Here is a 19,541-nt window from a genome sequence, read left to right as displayed (position 1 = left end):
GAACTTCGTGAAATTTTCTCGCAAATAAAAGTTGGTTTACAGTAAATCTGAATGTGAAGATACATATGATAAAATAGTTTCAAAATTACCTGTACATACTGGTATAGAAGTAATATTATTAATTTTTTTCCCCTTTTGATAGAATCAAATAAATATAACATGTTTTACTTATTGATTCTGTTTAACTGTTGTCTGCTTGCTATTTGTAAGGAATTTCGTCTATGAAAGGATTATTAATCCATTTCTTTTCCCTATTAAGCAGAAAATGAGGTAAAGAAATTTAAGAATAAAATCAAGATGAAAGTTTTGGTATATGTCATATCGTCTCATATTCTGTAGGTCATTACTGCCCCCAGGGAAGCCACGCCCCGATTCGCTGTGACTCTGGGAAGTACCAGGACCAGACGGGTCAGGGTTCGTGTGTCACCTGTCCCGCCGGGTTCTTCTGTGACAACACGATGGCCCCTGTGGTTCTCTACAACAACTCGTACTGTCCTATTGGTGAGTAGTACTGGTGCATCCATGACCACTTCATGGCAGGTCTTAATCCCTCTGAAACTTGGTCCAATGAAAGTTCTTTGCTATTCAGTGGTTCTAGATAATTCATTTCAGTGTAGCTTCTGCCAAAATTCATGAACCCATCGCTAGTCTTGAGTACCTTTATTTCTCTTGCTTTGCAAGTGGTACCTGTATATTTACTACCTTCATCTTTCATTTGTGAGTGGCATATCCATTCAAGGGGGAATAGTAAAAAAATACTGTAGTTTACTCTTACAAAAGACACAATAGATGACTTTTTAAACAACTTATTGACTTAGCTCTTGTTTGTCTAATCCTGTATGTCTGTATTTAGACTGAGTTTCAACTCATAACAACTGTATTGTGTCTTAATCTTTCCAGGTTACTACTGCCCTGCCAGCACCAGGTACTCCAGCCAGTACCCCTGCCCCACAGGAACGTTCGGTAACGTGACCGGCATGCAGGCTGTGGGGGATTGTATACTGTGTCCGGGAGGGTACTACTGCGACATGACCGCTCAGACCACCTACACACAGATCTGCCAGGCCGGGTCAGTGCCAGAATCATAGGCTTCATATTCCTTTTATTGACTTGATTCTATTTAGCTGCTAATCTGTGGTTCTATAGAAAAATTCAGGTTGACATGCCATAGAGCTACAGTTCCTCTCATACAAACAAGTGCAGTACATGGCTGAATTGTATGGGAGAAGCTGTAGCTTTATATTCAGTTGGCAAAACAACCCAAATTTTCCAGCAGAGCTCCTGATCTGCAGCTAGTTTTTATTTGCATATGTTTCATAGAATAGTTTTCTTTGTGATTTTTGTGGATGTGTTCCATTTGTTGAGTGTATCTTTTCTCTCTGTAGATATTACTGTCGTCAAGGAGCTAAATCAGGAACCCCCAATCAGGGAGCAGATGCGGATGAGTGTCCGGCTGGCTACTTCTGTCCGGTCCAGACCACAGAGCCCCAGAAGTGTCCCCAGGGGACTTACTCCAACGCCACCAAACTGACCGCAGTCACGGAATGCACCAACTGTACCGCTGGTTAGTAGAGAAATCTAAACTATAAAAAGTCACAGTGATATTACACAGATATTTACTGATGATCTTGCACAATTGTTTTTGTATTTTTAAACATTAGTGTTTTACTAAGTAGATTTAATAAAGTCAGTGTAAAATCAGTAATTTTTTTTAAGGTAAACTTATTTACTAATTCTACCTGAAAACAGTTTGTCTTATCATGATAATTGTGTATTAAGGAGTGATATTATGATTATAGCAATAAAACTTTGTACCTGTAGGAATGTACTGTGGGACCACTAACTTGATGGAGCCGAGTGGCACCTGTTGGGCCGGCTACTACTGCCCTGAGTCCTCCACCTCACCAACACAGGTTGACTGTCCCATGGGAGCTTACTGTCCCAATGCCAGTGCCAGCTTCACCCTGTGTCCTAAAGGTGTGTATCCTCATCACACAGAAAATGAACTCTCACAGGAACTGTTTATTCTTTAACAAAGTAATGTTGCTGAATAGATTTCTTGAAGTAAAGCCATTCATGTTGATTACATTTTCACACTTCAGTGGAAAAAAGTTGTCATTAATTAATATGTATTTAAATTTTACTTTTGGTGTAAAGTCTATAGCTTTAAGCAGAATTACTTTTAAACCCATGTTTGTTCTCCCATTAAAGGTGTGTGTAAAGACCTCCTCAATATATCTTAAAATTCCTGTTACAGGTACCTACTCAAATGCCACTAACCTCCAGAATGTCTCCGACTGTAGCCCCTGCCCTGGGGGACAGTACTGTGAGACTGACGGTCTGACCACACCCACTGGGCTGTGTGGGGAGGGCTACTACTGCCCAGAGGGCTCCATCTACAAAGAACCAGCCACCAGTTTCTGTCCGGTCGGCCACTTCTGTCCTGAGGGCGTGTCACAACCTGTCCCCTGCAGAAACTACAGTGAGGTGGGTAGTCGTAGTATTTCTTTGATTATGATTTGTCTTTTGTATATTAGATAGATAAATAATGAAAAAACACAATCTTTGTATATTCTTTACATTCTACAATAAAATAAAATTCATATAATTACATCCCCAAAAAATTCTAGAACATGAAAATTGACGCCCCCCCCCCCCCCCCCCCCCCCCCCCTTATATATAAATGATTCCATAGTGTTCTTGTTGAGAGGAACAACAGAGTTTGGAATGTGTGTTTGATGGTTTATAATTTTTCCAGGTGAACCACACCCACGCTATCCAGTGTTATCCCTGCCCTGCGGGTTACTACTGTGTGCTGCAGGGCCAGAGCGAGATCTGTCCAACGGGCTACTACTGCCCAGCGGGCACCGGTCTGGACTGGAAGGCTTGTCCCCGGGGCACATACAGTGATGTGGCTGGGATTTATCAGGAGAGCCAGTGTAAACCCTGTCCCCAAGGCCAGTACTGCGACGGAGAACACCTCAGCACTCCTACAGGTAAGTCTGTCAAAGTGATCACTCATGGTTTTCTTAGCTTCTTTAATCGTTATTTCAGAGTCTGTAAATCTATATAAGGAGAGCATTTATTTAATTGTTGGTGTCAAGATCTGAATTAATACTAGAAACTGGTTTTAACAATTATAGGTTATTGTGCACCGGGTCACTGGTGTGTGTCTGGAATTGACCGTCAATATCCGAACGGACTCAACAACTCTGTGTCCCTCAACAACACGTGTTACGATGACCGGCAGCTGGGTTATGGAGGAATCTGCCCTGTGGGTCACTACTGCCCAGGAGGGCTGGGCAGTATCTACCCCATCAAGTGTCCAAACGGAACCTACAGTAACACGGAGGGCCTGTCCCAGTGTATCACCTGTCCTCAAGGTGAGAACAAGTCGACAGATTGTACATTTCCAATTCATGAAGATACGTTATACAAGAAGTTTTTTATGCAGTGGCATTGCATAGTGGCATTGCATAGGATAACATATGACATGAGGGAATTTTATTAGAAAATCTGTTTATATGTGTTCTTGAAGGTAATTATAAAATCTTTAGGAGTTGAAGCAATAGTTATGTTTGGTATCTATGTCTGTTGATTGTAGGGTACTTCTGTTTGGAGGGTACAGCTAACTTTACGGACAATCCCTGCCCTCTGGGATACTATTGCCCCAGCGGGACCCAGAACTCCAACGATTACCCCTGTCCTTCTGGGACATTTAACAATGAGACAATGAGAACCAAACTGGCAGACTGTCTCACCTGTACAGGTAAATGATTTATTACAGGTACATTGTAAAGGCATTGTTTTTATTTGTATAACTTGCTACTTAGTGAATTTCACTGTGTTGTATTGGACTGTATGAATTTTTTAACTCTATGCAGTGTAATGTAAAAAGAATATTTTTCATTCATGTACTCACTAGATAAATAAACATATTTAGATGATAAAGTGTTGGTTTTCTTCAACAGGTGGTTCTTACTGCGACAGAGATGGACTTTCTTCACCGACCGGTGTCTGTAGCGACGGCTACTACTGCAGTGGAGGGGCGGTCAATGCCACACCCAGCGGGGTGGGGGGCAACAACTGTCAGGCCGGCTACTTCTGTCCTGAGGGGTCGGTCAACCCCACCCCCTGCACCCCTGGCTCCTACTGTGTGTCCGACTACCTAAATGACACTACAGGTCAATGTAGTCCTGGGTACTACTGCACTAGTAAAGCCACAGTACCCAACCCCAACGATGGAAACGTCACAGGTAATGGGCTAGGATGTTGTAAAGGGAGTTAATTCTCCATGTCCAAGTTTAATAAAAGTCATCCTTCTTAAGATATCAAATATCTGATCAAATAACAAATGTCAATTTTTATTAATGTCATAATTTTTACTTCATTATTTGCAGACATGAGTAAGCATGATAACTGCCATTGATAGAATTGTATATTTGGGATTGTTTTATGTTTGCAGGAGACATATGCCCCACTGGAGCCTACTGCCCCTTGGGTAGCCCCTCACCCACATACTGTCAGGCAGGATATTACCTCAACAGCACAGGAAATGATGACATCAGCGATTGTAAGCAGTGTACACCTGGATATTACTGTGACGGCAGTGGAAATGTTATTCCTGATGGACTCTGCTCCCAGGGATACTACTGCCCCGGGGGTCAGGATTCTGCCACCCCTGCTGGCTATAACTGCACCCAAGGTCACTACTGTCCAGAAGGTAGCTCTGCACCCCAGAGATGTCCATCAGGATCATACCAGGATGAGTTTGGACAGTGGGCCTGCAAGGCTTGCCCAGTGGGCTACTTCTGTGACAATGTGATGTCCCCTGTGGTGTTATACAATGACTCTAACTGCCCCACCGGTTATTACTGTCCACTGAATACAACCAACTCTAACCAGTACCCTTGTCCCGCCGGAACATTTAACAACCAGACTCACCGTACCCAGGCCTCTGACTGCCAGAGCTGCTCTGGGGGGATGTACTGTGACCAGGAGGGACTGACTCTGCCCGTGGGCAGCTGTCAGGCTGGCTACTACTGCACCAGTGGGGCCAACAGCTCTACCCCTACTCAGGACACCAACGCAAACATCTGTCCGGAGGGATTCTATTGTCCAGTGGGAACGGTCACCCCTCAGTCCTGTCCCCCGGGCACTTTCAACCCGTCTACTGGTAGACAGGCAGTGGGAGAGTGTACTAACTGTACTGGGGGTCAGTATTGTCCGGACTACAACATGACAGCAGCCGGACCACAGTGCTCTCAAGGTAAACAAACTCTGTAGAGAGTTAACCTCCATAGATGTTTGCAAGGGACATCATTAAAAGTGTATTTATTTAGTAGTTTGATTCTCCTTGTGTCTTACTACTAATTACAAAACCAAATGATCTATAAACCCTGTTCATGGTTGCCTCTATAGAGAAAAATTTCAAAATTGTTTTTCGTCAAGGATAAGAAATTTAAAGTAATCGAGAATTTGACTTTATATTTATACACCATGATATATATTATTTACAGGTTACTACTGCCCTACTGCTGCAGATGTCGCGACCTTCATCATCTGTCCAGCAGGCTCCTACTGTCCTCAGGGGTCACCCAGCCCCACCCCCTGCCCAGCAGGCACATTCTCCAACGTGACTGGGCTTTCTGCTGAGGCCCAATGCACAAACTGTACAGGAGGATACTACTGCCCTAGCACTGGTCAGTGGGATTATTGTGTTTGGATCTACCGTATCAAAAAACTCAATGTTTTTAGTAATGATTTTTTTTATAGTTATGTACTGGTAAATTTCAAAGTGTTAAGTTATAATTATATAATTTAATTCTGGTTGTAACGCGCTTTCTAATTGGCTAAAAAAATTGTTTTATATTGTATAAAGAATGTTGCCTACGTCATAGTAAGACTAACGTCAAAAACGTATCAATACGCCTGACGTTACGTTTGAATTTTGTACAATTTTATGTCATTTTAAAGGTCAAATGACCGTTTTTATCTACATGAAGAGTACACAATTAAATTATAAGCAATGAATTCAATATGTATTAGTTTTATACGATATAAAATGGTTTGGAACAGTTTACGCTTTTTTATAAACCGCTTCGCGGTTTATAAAGCGTAAACTGTCCCAAACCATTTTATATCGTATAAAACAAATAAATATTGAATTCATTCCTTAAATGACAGATTAGAAAAGATGAGTCAAAAAATTAACTCCAAAAAACTTGAGTATGCCACAACATTATGATTTTAATGCATTATATGATTAATTGTAATGTTCTGGTTATCAGGAATGACGGACACTGGATATCAGTGCTGGGGAGGCTACTATTGCCCCACTGGGCTGGACGTTCCAAACCCTGCCCACTACCTCTGTCCAAGGGGAATGCACTGCCCTAACGGAAGCGAAATCTACAAGGTTTGTCACCAAATAGTAGAGTTCCTTTTCACTGTATTGATTGTAATGTTGACCATCTAACTATTATGACCTCCATTTTGTGCATGTTATCATGTTGACAATCTGACTGTATAATTTGTATGTTGATCATTTACTGGTAACTGTATAACCTCCATTCTGTACCTGTTTTGTTTTTGACAATCTGACTGACACTGTATAATTCGAATGTTGACCACCTACCTGCATGACCTCCGTGTTGTACCTACATGTATTTTGTTGTATTCATCTGTGTGTCTGACTACAGGAGTGTACCGCTGGGACCTACACTAACCACACTGGGGCCTCCACCTGTGACACCTGTCCGGACGGCTTCTACTGCTTACCTGTCCAGCCTGACAATGCTACTCTGAATGCCCAGCCCTGCCCCGAGGGCTACTACTGTCCCGCAGGTACTGTTTGTAATGACAGGGTAGAGTGTCTACCCATACAAATGTTATTATGTGAACTCAAAAGGTCCTGTTTAAATAGTTCAAATTTTTATTTTTTCAGAAAGCTTCTTTCAACTTTAAAATTTAAATTTGTTCAAAATTTGGCAATTTTAAATCAATGTGTCCTAAATGTAATACAAGCAATGTTTTGCATTGTCCTATCCCTGTTATAAATTCCGTGGATAATTGGTTTCAGGTACAGGAATAAACTGGCAGTCGTGCCCGAGCGGTTCCTACAGTAACCAACAGGGACTGTCAGCCTCGGCCCAGTGTGTGGCCTGTGACGGGGGACAGTACTGTCAGGGAGAGCATCTGACCGCCCCCACAGCCAACTGCTCAGCGGGTATGATGATAAACATTTGTTATCATTAGTAATTATTAATCATAGTTTTGAAAGATTTTATTTCTACAGATTTTACTGTGAATACATGACTTATTGCTAGCAATAAAAAACTGTAAATTCCTTATTTTAAGCAAGTACTTAATTCTGAAATTCAACAAACCGTGAGAATATAATATAGTAAATGCCAGGATTTATCATAGTTTTAGTTAGTTTACTTCTGTCCAAAAAATAAAAGCCAGTTAGACTTTAAAACCCTGAGGTTTGCTTCTCGCCATTTTACATGGATATTATTCCTCACGTGTAATTAGAAATTTACAGTTTGTCTTGAATTTTATTTTTCTTGTATTCAATAAATTTACTTTATTTCTGTAGGATACTATTGCACATCGGGAGTGGACCGCCCTAAGCCTGGAGCCAGTAATGACACATCAACAGCCAACTGCACATGCCCAGACCAGGCGTTCTTCACAGGGGTAGGAGGGGTCTGTCCTGTGGGTCACTTCTGTCCCCAGGGATCCCCCAGCCCTGTCCCCTGTGCCTCTGGAACCTATGCTGACACCGAGGGTTTGTCTGTGTGCTGGACCTGTCCCCAGGGTTACTACTGCCTGGCCAACTCCACCGGCTTCTTACCCTCACCCTGCCCTGTGGGTGAGTATCAACTATTCTCACTCATCATGAATCATCAGTGATATCTCTCTCTAGAATATTTCTGATTCAAGTTTTGGTTCAAAAAGAGTTCTGAAAATGTACCCTCTATAAAAAAAAAATGTTCACATGCAATGAATATAGTGCATTGAACAATAAAGATATGGACAATAAATCTGTTATTTCAAATTTTAATTTTCCTCTATTTTTAACTTTCAGGTCACTACTGTCCAAATGGAACAACCTTTGACACAGAGAACAGGTGCCCCCCTGGAACCTACAACCCTACAACCAAGGGCACCCAGGCCTCAGACTGCTTGGAGTGTCCCCCAGGGAAGTACTGTGCAGGCTTTGCTAACTCTGCCTACACCGGTAACTGTAGCGCTGGGTGGTACTGTACAGGCGGTGCAGACAGCCCAAACACCACCACCCACGGAGGGGAATGCGCCGCTGGATATTACTGTCCTGAAGGTCAGACTGTTAATCAGATATGAAGATGTTCTGTTATATAATTTCTTCTACTTTAATACCTTAAGTTTGTAGATTTTTTTGGTAATGTAAATTGTAATTTTTATATACATGTACATAGTTACCATTTTTGAACTGTTTGTATCATTTTTAAAACCAGTCAGTAAGGAGAGATTTATATACATAATTAAAGCACAGCTTCCTTAGATAACCATTTGCAATGATTTTCATGACTGTAGGCTCCCAGGCCCCCACCCCTTGCCCTGGAGGTAAATATTGCCAGTTCTCTGGTCTGGACACTCCCACTGACAACTGCTCGGCTGGATACTACTGCACTGCCATGGCAACGACCGCAACCCCCACAGATGGCAGCACTGGTAACGTGTGTCCCCCGGGATTCTACTGCTTGGCAGGGTCAGCTTACCCCACCCCCTGCTCTCCCGGGACCTACAGCCCTACCCAAGGAAACACATTGGCCTCTCACTGCCTACCATGTGACTTTGGAGAATACTGTGCTGAACACAACTTGACTGTTACTACAGGTATTGTTGAACTTAAATTTCAGGAACACATCTTTATTCTTTTTTCACACAAAAAAATCATTTGGATATCATACAATGCATGTACACTGTATTTGAATTTTAATGGTTATTTTCTTTAGGAAACTGCAGCGCTGGCTATTACTGCCCTCAGGGAGAAATGACAGACAACCCCCGTCTGTGTAGCGTCGGTCACTACTGTCCAGAACACTCGGCGGCTCCTGTTATCTGTCCCAGTGGGTGGTTCCAGGAGAACCAGGGTCAGTCATCCTGTGACCTCTGCCCCGGGGGATACTACTGTGACAACAGCTACGGTGTGGTGCTCATCAATGACACCATTAAATGCCCAGAGGGCCACTACTGCCCACCGGGTGAGTTATCTCAAATCTCATCTGATTTAAATCTGTGCTTCCGTATCCTATTACGGTAAAGGTTTTAATAATTTTGAAAAGGCAATTTGAAGAGGCTGTTTATAAAGTTTTTTAACAGTTCTTTTTTTTTAAATTGCAAATACTGATTATTGTAACGTCAGTAAGTTGCCTACTGCCTCCTCTGATCTATAATACTGAATTTCAGGGTTAGTATTGAAAAATTCAAAAATGCACTGATTTTTCAATTGTAACACCTGCACAAACTATCCTCATCTACTTGACTTCATTCACAATTGTGCTGCTTCCCTTTCTTGATCAACAAGACTTTAGTATGAATTACTTTCTGTAAACAGGTACCTCTGCCAGCAACCAGTGGCCCTGTCCTTTGGGAACCTTCAACAACCTGACTGGTCTAAACCAGAGCACAGACTGCACCCCTTGTACTGGCGGGTATTACTGTGGAATTGTGGGACAGAATGCCCCCACAGGCCTGTGTCAGGCCGGCTACTATTGTCGCATGAATGCAAAGACCTCCACCCCCAACCAAACCACAGAGGCTAACATTTGTCCCCAGGGTAAGCATTCGCAATCATGTTCATGCAGTCCTTTGATATTGATTTAAAATGAAGTTTATTAATTTAAAATGAAGTATTTTACATAAAATATTCTACTCTACATATTACAAAGAGCAATAATTTATACCACAGGCTTTCTTTGACAAGCTTTGCCTTGATATTCAATTTAATTTGATTTGATCAAATATTGACCAATAAAGGAATAAGAGGCTTCCCTGTAAATACATGTATAAGGTCATATGCATGTACCCCAATAATGATAATAGTAAGAGTTTTATACTTCTCCCTGTATAATTGTCAGTTGTGAGAGATAACCCCTCTTCCCTTTGATATTCTACAGTACAATCCTAGATATCCGTTTGTTACAGGGTCCTATTGTCCGGAGGGTACTGACGGTCCATTATCCTGTCCCCCTGGGACGTACGGAGCCACGACAGGACTGCGTAATGTCAGCGAGTGTACACCCTGTACTGCGGGATCCTACTGCACCACGCCTGGTCTCACAACCCCCGAAGGTCAGGGAAACTCTATCATTGTCATATACGCCGTGTCTGTATGGCAGTTAAAAACTAATTATTCAAAATTGATTTAAAATTTTTAAATTTTTTGTGATTTTCTTTTGTTGTTGTAGGTTTTATTTGAAGTTGTGTTGTTTGATGTTGTGTGTGTGTCTGTAGGTTGATTTATAACTTGTCTGTAGGGCATTTATTAACATTGCCTTTATGTCCATCTGTAGGTCTGTGTGCAGCAGGGTACTACTGTGAGGAAGGATCGGATTCAATACAGAAAACGATTTGTACGTCAGGCCACTTCTGTCCTGTTGGAACAGCTGTACCAAATAAATGCCCAGAGGTACGTCAAAGCATGTTGTCAGCCATTCTTCCAACTCAATAGATAAAATAATGTAGATTTGTTCTTAATGGTAAAAATAGTTCTTTAGCCAAATACTGAAGGCCATATTAAGTATGATATCTATACGAGCCTGTCTTCCAGGGTACATTTAATCCATACACCGGGCTGAATAGTTCTGATCAGTGTACGCCCTGCACTGAGGGCCAGTATTGTGAGACAGAGGGCCTGAACGCCACGACTGGGCCCTGCGAGGCGGGCTATTACTGCCCCTCGGGCCAGAACTCCTCCCGCCCCTCCGACTATCCCTGCACTGTAGGACATTACTGTCCTATCAACTCCTCACAACCCATACCCTGTGCCAACGGAACCTACATGAACCACACCATGGGATCCCAGTGCTACGACTGTCCGGAAGGATGGTGAGTGACCACCCACATACATATACAAGTACTGATGTTACCTAGGATCAGAACGTTTATAAAATCAATTGTTCCTGTCTCAATATTTATCTGTTCCCTTTTGGATATGACTTTTTTTTTAAGTAATTGTTACTGCTTGGAAACATGTTGCTTTGCTTGACTATACCCAGTTTCTAAATGTAACACTGTTATTATCATTTGTTTCTACAGGTACTGTGTGAGTGGGAACCTGGTCACTCTCTGTCCTGAGGGTCACTTCTGTCCGCTTGGAACAGGATTTGACTGGAAACAGTGCCCAGTTGGTAAGTGCAAACCAATCATTTGTTGTGTTGTAAGTAGAGGTGTTACTAGGTGCTAGTTAGGGCTTTGGAGGCTTTGTTTCCAGACTAACATCGGGTAGGGAAAAGGTAAGATGAGTCTACAGCTTTGTTGTATACTTGATTTGTTGAAAGGTACTTATATTTAAAGACAATACATGTATCTACTTTACGGAGGAGAAATTGGGTCAAGGATTTAAAGATTTTAGGTATGGTGAGTTGGGTCTAATATTTGACCAAGTGGAACAGTTTAGCCTTTGTTTGTAAACAACATGCTGAGTTACTGTATCTTATTCAGGGACCTACAACAATGAGACAGGACTGTCCCAGGAGAGCCAGTGTAAACCTTGCCCCGGGGGGATGTACTGTGACCAACTGGGGGCCTCCTCACCCACAGGCCAGTGTCTGGCGGGGTACTACTGTGAGTACGGTGTGGACAGAAACGACCCGACCGGCGGGAACAGGACGCTGGTGGGAGGAGCTTGTGTAGCGGCAGGTCAGTCTGATACTCCATCACTGAAAAAGACAACCCACTCAATCTCATATTGTCAAAGTGTTGAAGATAAATCATTAATTATTTAATAACTCAAATATTTTCATTTGGGTTTTGTATTAAAAAATTTAATTGTTCTACCTTGTGAATCTTGTTATTGACATAAAGTTATGATCAACCAGTGTCAAAAGTACAGTATTTTATATTAAAACTGGATACTTTTACAGGAAATGAGACAGGTATGGGTGGAATATGTCCTGTGGGTCACTATTGTCCCACTGGCACCACCACGCCCATCCCCTGTGAAGCTGGAGCCTTCAGCAATGTGACCGGACTGTCCACTTGTCACCAGTGCCCAGCGGGCTACTACTGCCTCCTGGGAGCAGACAACTACCAGGCCACACCCTGTGACCCAGGCTACTACTGTCCAGCAGGCACCACCTCAGCCACTCAGTACCCTTGCCCAGCAGGCACCTTCTACAATCTGACCATGGCCACCACTCTGTCTGACTGCCTGCCCTGTCCAGGGGGAGAGTATTGTGCCACACCTGGACTTAGTACACCCACAGGAAAATGCAGTCCAGGTACACATATATGAAATAAAATTGTTTTTATTCAAATAAAGAACTTTCAGTATATTGATTCTATAACAATTTAATGGTTTTATGAAAACTTATAAACCTTATAAGCAGTTATGGCATGCAATTTGTTCTGTACAACAGGATACTACTGCACCAGTAATTCCAGTTCATCCATGCCCAGTAGCCCAGGGGGTGGGCAATGTCAAACCGGGTTCTATTGCCCAGAGGGTTCTTACCAGCCCAGCCCATGTGACCCAGGGAGTTACTGCCAGACAGTGGGTCTCAGCACACCTACAGGAAACTGTACAGCTGGTCAGTGAATAGTTATAGAACAGAGATATAGGTCATAAGCTTGCAATGGATTATTTTGTATTTTGTCTAAATCAAAATGGAAATTATTAGTTTGTATGTTTGTTTTACAGGTTACTACTGCATACTCCAAGCCGACACTCCTACCCCCACTGACAACACCACAGGTAACATCTGCCCTGTGGGCCACTACTGTCCCTTGGGCAGCTCTCTGTACCAGCCTTGCCCCATGGGCTACTACCTGGATGTGACAGGACAGGATGAGTTGACGGACTGTAAGAACTGCACAGGTGGTCTGTACTGTCCAGGAAGTGGGATAGAACTTCCAGCCGGGAACTGTAGCTCCGGATACTACTGCCCTCAGGGTCAAAGTTCAGCCACTCCCCCAGCATACAAGTAGGTCATAGTTACTCCACTTGGGCAGTTTTATTTTTGATTATTATTTGTCAATATGTACCGTATTTTTCGGGGCATAGGCCGGTGTTTTTTTCCTCCGATGAGCGAGCCCCGGCCTATCCCCCAGGATCGGCTATTCTTAGACTCAAAGTTAAAAAAATTTAACAGTAAAATATAAAATCCACTGTTTTTATCCGTTGTACTGTTGTAGCAATTTATTATGAGGGTTGTTTTTTTTTCATCCGTTTGAAGTATTGTTCGATAGTTGTCCCGTTGATAATTTTTGTAATGACATCGTGAGTAATAAAATGTACAGTACTGAACAAGGTATTTCTTTACAATCCCAATCAAAAGAATTTTTTCCCATATTCGTGTATGAACCCTGGAAACTATTATTGCGTAGTAAAAAAGAAAACGAAACCGGGTAGAATGTAATATGACGGAATTTTGGTGAATTCTTCATGTCTGCGTTCGTAGGAATCACTGGTCTTAGGTGTAGAATAAATCAAATGCTATGTGTTTTTACAATTAATTTTCTGTTGGATGTAATAACGGTATTCTGGTGTCGTGTGTATATACAAAGGTGTGAAACCCGTGACTAAAACACAGCCTGGGGGCACGTAGCCTAGTGTACACCGTTACACTTCATTGCATTAACTGTGTTTTTAATATTACAACTTCTCTGCATAACGACAAGTCACTATTTAATTAATTAATGGAAAGAACACAAATTAAATATTTTATGTTTGGTATTTCGTTTTCTCATTCATAGCGATTACGGGGGATAACTCTATTTGAATATGAAACCACGTGTTTAGCTAATGGACGCCATACCCCGTATTTACAAGTAGCTTTCAAAGTATAACTTGATTAAATGAGATTTAGCAATAAGGTATTAATAAAATATAAAAGGTTTGGTAAAATATTATACTTAGTTCTACCAGACAGAACCACGGAGGTTGGTGTTGCAATTAAAATTTACACTATGTAAAATTACGATACACAACGATACACCGACGAATACGGAAGAGACCAAACAGCCACAAAACACAGATTAATTTTTAAAAATTGCTTGAGATATATATGTTAAGCTAATATGATAACTTTAATTACTCTTTTGACTTTCTACATCGATATTCTGAAAGTATATACTTAATACGGTGACTTTCTTAATCAGCGGTCATACTTTCACTTTAGTAATCATCGATTGAAAATCGGCTTATCCCCCAATTAGGCTAGTTTAAGGATTTTTCTTGAATTTTGTCTAAAAATTAGCAATTCGGCCTATGCCCCACATCGACATATGCCCCGAAAAATACGGTATCATAAGGTTACCGGTAATTAGGTTTGCTACAATTAAATCATGAGAAATTTAAAGTCATGATATTTCTCTCCTGTAGCCATAAGTTAATTTTTTTCTCTGCATTAGTTGCCCTGTGGGTCACTACTGCCCTGGAGGAATGGACTCGCCTGTCCGCTGCGAGAATGGTACCTACCAGGACCAGGTGACACAGAGCACCTGTAAGGTGTGTCCGGCCGGCTACTTCTGTGACAACACAGTGTCCATCGTTGTCCTGGACAACTCCACCACAATCTGTCCCATGGGATACTTCTGTCCCTCGGGGACCAGATACAACAATGAGTTCCCCTGTCCCGTCGGAACCTTCAACAACCTGACAGGTAGATATTACTGGAGTGATGATACACCTAAACTTTAATGAAAGTTATGTTATCTTGTATCACAGTAAATTGAATCTGTAGCAAATAATAAATAGGACTACCGGTATGTATTTTGAGAAATTGAAAGTAATGTTAAATCTAAAGCAAACTTGTGAAACACTGCACCATGCCCCCTTTTAATAGCTGTTAAAGTGATGAATTTTTTTTCCAAAATAAAAAAGATAGACATCTAGTACATGTATATGTGTCAACTTCCTGAAATTATTCAGTGAAAGAATTCTCTCATTTATTTCTTTACAAGGACTAACTGATGCCAGTCTGTGCTCGCCCTGCTCTGGAGGGTACTACTGCCCCACCCCAGGGATGGTTACCCCGGTCAGCCAGTGTGACTCTGGATTCTACTGTAAACAGTACGCCAACATCTCAACACCTGTGCAAGGTAAATTAGATAAAAGCCTCACTAATGTTATGTAGTACACAATGAATTCAACACTATATGAGACAAATAAAAAAACAACCGTCATCAACAACCACAAATTAATACAATGCAAAAACATCAACACGCCTGTATAAGATAAATGTTAACAATTTTAAACTTATTAAGGATTTGATATCCTAATTATGTACCACATCTAACTGATAATTAAAACTTAAATTCCATTGATTTCTCAGGAACGGATGCCAATATTTGTCCAGAGGGCTATTACTGTCCAGTAGGGACCACTAACCCCGTGCCTTGCCCCAAGGGGATGTACAGTAACTCCACTGGTCTGCAGGCTGAGCTGGACTGTGTCCTGTGTCTCGCGGGCAGCTACTGTGAGCAGACAGCAATGACCGCCCCCAGTGGCCTCTGTGATGCAGGGTAGGTGTACTTACATATTAACAGGTATTGTTTCTGTCATTACTTATCTATTGGTCTATTCTGTTGAAGGCGACACAACCTCTGTTATATGATGAGAATCAGTCATTATCTATTGGTCTATTCTATGTAAGGCAATGCAACCTCTTTTATATGGTTCTGTCATTATGATTCCATTGGTCAGTTCTATGTAAAGGAAACCTCTGTTTCTTGTTTTAAGGCTTATGCTATCAGTATTTTACAACAGCAATTCTTCACATTTCAGGGTACTGACATGTTCTATTCCTTCCAGGGAAGAGAAATATTTTTAAGCTAATGGTTTTTCTACTTAAAAATGATTAGTAAAAACCAGTTTTATATGGATTTATTTCTTGACTTTTAGATATTACTGTGTGCTCCAGTCTAACAGCTCTCAGGAAGCCATCTGTACTGCCGGAAGTTACTGTCCCCAGGGGTCAGGAAACCCAACACCCTGTCCCCGAGGAACCTACTCTAACACCCAGGGACTGGCCAATGAAACGCAGTGTACAGCATGTGATCCTGGCAAATACTGCAACGATACAGGTAAATATCTAATACTGCAACAATACAGGTAAATGTCTAATACTGCAACGATACAGGTAAATGTTTAATACTGCAACGATACAGGTAAATATCTAATATTGCAACGATACAGGTAAATATCTAATACTGCAACTATACAGGTAAATGTCTAATACTGCAACGATACAGGTAAATATCTAATATTGCAACGATACAGGTAAATATCTAATACTGCAACTATACAGGTAAATGTCTAATACTGCAACGATACAGGTAAATATCTAATACTGCAACGGTACAGGGAAATGTCTAATACTGCAACGATACAAGTAAATATCTAATACTGCAACGGTACAGGTAAATGTCTAATACTGCAACGATACAGGTAAATGTCTAATACTGCAACGATACAGGTAAATATCTAATACTGCAACGATACAGGTAAATATCTAATGCTGCAACGATACAGGTAAATATCTAATACTGCAATGATACAGGTTAATATCTAATGCTGCAACGATACAGGTAAATATCTAATGCTGCAACGATACAGGTAAATATCTAATACTGCAACGATACAGGTAAAAATCTAATACTGCAACGATACAGGTAAATATCTAATACTGCAACGATACAGGTAAATATCTAATATTGCAATGATACAGGTAAATATCTAATACTGCAATGATACAGACAAAACAGGTAAATATCTAAGGGAGAATGGGAGAAAGAGATTTCCTTTCAGATCATCATTTCAGTTGAAGTTGCATTAGCAAACTCAGAGTCATCTTTAATAAGTTTTATAAAGTTACTGCCATTTTATAGTTATTTTTTTTACACCCAAACAAACAGTTTGATGAATTTTAACTACACATGAATAATTATAATGTGACAATAAATCAACAATCTTACAGCGAATTACAGAATACCGGTAGAGTTTTCAATAGCTTGTTGGATTGCTCAATAGGGTATTCAATTTGGTCAGCAAGGTATCACATCAGGTTTAAATCTAGGTCCTGTGGTTACCCAAGTGTAGATTGTTATTTTGCACTCAACCCATTCATTTGGCACAAAGAAAACCTCTAGAACACTCTCTCCTATTGTTAGCTATTCTATTAATAGACTATTACAAAGAATGTTCACCTGGACAGCACTGGATTCTATAGAGCATCAATTCTGCTTGGAGTAATTTGAATTTTGTTTTTCAAAAAATGTAATTCAAAAGACATTTCTGAAGAAAAAAACAAAAGAGAAAAGCATAACCTTAAGAATTAGGGAGATATTTTTTTCCTGCAAAAAATCATTAGACATTTTGGTTCCCCAACTCCTGGTGCAACATACAGCACTAAGAGTATTTTTGTGTTGTGACTGCTTAATTAGTTCAGACTTTTATAGCAGTAATGTAGGATAACAGGGAGAAACAAAAAAGGCCAAAATGTGCAAATGTTTACTAGATTAACTCACTTTATCGCTGTCATACCTGAGTAATCACATGACCTAGATTTAAACCTAATGTGATACCTTGCTGACCAAATTGAATACCCTATTGAGCAATCCAACAAGCTATTGAAAACTCTACTGGTATTCTGTAATTCGCTGTAACAGATTGCAAGTGATTTTACCGTCCAAAGATGTCAAGTATGATTTATGAAGTAAATTTTGTAAGTTTGAAGATAATTCTATAGACCAGTCAATTATTGTTTTTGTTTTTCTAGGCTTGACATCTGTTGTGGCGGACTGTGACCCAGGATTTTACTGCCCCGGGGGTGATGACGTCCCTAACCCTGTGGCCACACCCTGCCCCATTGGTCTCCACTGTCCAGCAGGATCAGGGTCGCCTGTACCCTGCATACCTGGCACCTTTACCAACCTGACTCAACAAGACACCTGTCTCACCTGTCCAGCTGGATTCTACTGTGTACCTGAGGAAGTCATTCAAGGTAGGGTCACACCTTCATTAGGTGTTTACGATGTGAGTTAATTATGTTGTCTACGATATTTGTGGGAACTGCTTTTTCAACAGGTTAGTTAAGATTTGATTAATGTGCATTTCTTAATGTCCTTGTTTAAATACTTATATATGTGTGCCATATAGCCATGACCTGTATTAGTGGAAGCTGCTTTACCCCAAAAGTGCAAAAATAGAAAACATGACAAAATGTATTACATTTACAGTATCTAAGTTTGAATCTTTTATACATGTACTTGTTCAAACCTGTAGAGAAGATGATTTTTATGATACTATTATATTTATTAACTGGCTGGAAAGAGTTAACCTTTGACACAACTATTCCTTTCGACCAAGCTTTTATTTCCTTATTTCAGGTAACTCAAGCTCTGGGTACCGCCTCTGTTCCAAAGGATTCTACTGCCCAGCAGGTACAGGTAAAAATGAGTCGGCCTGTCCCGCCGGTACTTACAGTGACCAGCTGGGACTAACCGATGCCAGCTTCTGTCTACAATGTACCGGAGGTAAATACTGCGACGTCACCAATCTGACAGCCCCGGCGGGAGACTGCAGCCCAGGGTACTACTGCACAGAGGGTGTCAATACCCCTACCCCCACCGGGAACCACACAGGAGTTGGGGGAATATGTCCTCAGGGATACATGTGCCCTGGAAGTACAGTGGTGCCACAGGGCTGTCCTGCTGGAACCTGTCAGGTAAGGAGTCGTTCCAAATTTAAGGGTACAATATCAGTCACATGTAACTATCACTGAGAAATGTTTTTGAATTCATTTTATTTATTCATTGAATTATTTGTAGGACCAGACAAACCAGGCCTCCTGTACATCTTGCCCCGCTGGATATTACTGCACAGCAAACAGCACGACCTATACTGACAAGCCCTGCCCAGCGGGCTACTACTGCCTGGCGGGCACTCAGTCTGACACCCAGTACCCCTGCCCCAGGGGTACCTTCAACAACCACACTGGTCAGGCTAACGACTCTGCTTGTTCCCCTTGTACCCCGGGGTACTACTGTGGGTTCCCGGGCCTCAGCACCCCCACAGATCAGTGCGACCCTGGCTGGTACTGTACCCTACAATCTTACCTGGCTCAACCAACTACACCTGAGGGAGGGATGTGTGTGGCAGGTAAGGTCTCTTACCTGGAGATGCTCCTTTGTCTTTTAGTATTCATGAATGAGGATTAAAATATCCCCAAAAAATGAAAAAGATTTTGTTATGAAAATTTACAAAGTTTTGTTACATTGCAATTAGATTAGTTATATATAGGCTTTTTATACATCTTGTTTTTGTTGAC

General features: G+C 41.3%; 1 protein-coding gene across 1 annotated transcript in view; it reads left to right on the top strand.

The window, feature by feature from the left end:
* Window positions 1–19,541, top strand: part of LOC128156075 (uncharacterized) — an 85,635-nt gene that overhangs the window by 29,716 nt on the left and 36,378 nt on the right. The window contains exons 39-72 of the mRNA XM_052818065.1: window positions 340–501; window positions 901–1,069; window positions 1,386–1,564; window positions 1,822–1,977; window positions 2,258–2,487; window positions 2,759–2,996; window positions 3,144–3,383; window positions 3,605–3,769; window positions 3,972–4,256; window positions 4,466–5,269; window positions 5,520–5,702; window positions 6,291–6,418; window positions 6,702–6,846; window positions 7,082–7,228; window positions 7,601–7,876; window positions 8,093–8,344; window positions 8,581–8,883; window positions 9,003–9,251; window positions 9,605–9,826; window positions 10,195–10,341; window positions 10,563–10,678; window positions 10,820–11,097; window positions 11,308–11,399; window positions 11,713–11,910; window positions 12,135–12,491; window positions 12,630–12,800; window positions 12,911–13,193; window positions 14,623–14,873; window positions 15,175–15,312; window positions 15,546–15,735; window positions 16,115–16,296; window positions 17,991–18,215; window positions 18,601–18,938; window positions 19,042–19,372. Coding sequence (XP_052674025.1) covers window positions 340–501; window positions 901–1,069; window positions 1,386–1,564; window positions 1,822–1,977; window positions 2,258–2,487; window positions 2,759–2,996; window positions 3,144–3,383; window positions 3,605–3,769; window positions 3,972–4,256; window positions 4,466–5,269; window positions 5,520–5,702; window positions 6,291–6,418; window positions 6,702–6,846; window positions 7,082–7,228; window positions 7,601–7,876; window positions 8,093–8,344; window positions 8,581–8,883; window positions 9,003–9,251; window positions 9,605–9,826; window positions 10,195–10,341; window positions 10,563–10,678; window positions 10,820–11,097; window positions 11,308–11,399; window positions 11,713–11,910; window positions 12,135–12,491; window positions 12,630–12,800; window positions 12,911–13,193; window positions 14,623–14,873; window positions 15,175–15,312; window positions 15,546–15,735; window positions 16,115–16,296; window positions 17,991–18,215; window positions 18,601–18,938; window positions 19,042–19,372 — 7,830 coding nt within the window. The remainder of the gene's footprint in view (window positions 1–339; window positions 502–900; window positions 1,070–1,385; window positions 1,565–1,821; window positions 1,978–2,257; window positions 2,488–2,758; window positions 2,997–3,143; window positions 3,384–3,604; window positions 3,770–3,971; window positions 4,257–4,465; window positions 5,270–5,519; window positions 5,703–6,290; window positions 6,419–6,701; window positions 6,847–7,081; window positions 7,229–7,600; window positions 7,877–8,092; window positions 8,345–8,580; window positions 8,884–9,002; window positions 9,252–9,604; window positions 9,827–10,194; window positions 10,342–10,562; window positions 10,679–10,819; window positions 11,098–11,307; window positions 11,400–11,712; window positions 11,911–12,134; window positions 12,492–12,629; window positions 12,801–12,910; window positions 13,194–14,622; window positions 14,874–15,174; window positions 15,313–15,545; window positions 15,736–16,114; window positions 16,297–17,990; window positions 18,216–18,600; window positions 18,939–19,041; window positions 19,373–19,541) is intronic.

The sequence above is a fragment of the Crassostrea angulata genome, chromosome 7 (genome assembly GCF_025612915.1).
Source record: "Crassostrea angulata isolate pt1a10 chromosome 7, ASM2561291v2, whole genome shotgun sequence".
NCBI classification, from domain to species: Eukaryota; Metazoa; Mollusca; class Bivalvia; order Ostreida; family Ostreidae; genus Magallana; species Magallana angulata.
This window is presented reverse-complemented; position numbering and strand designations above follow the sequence as displayed.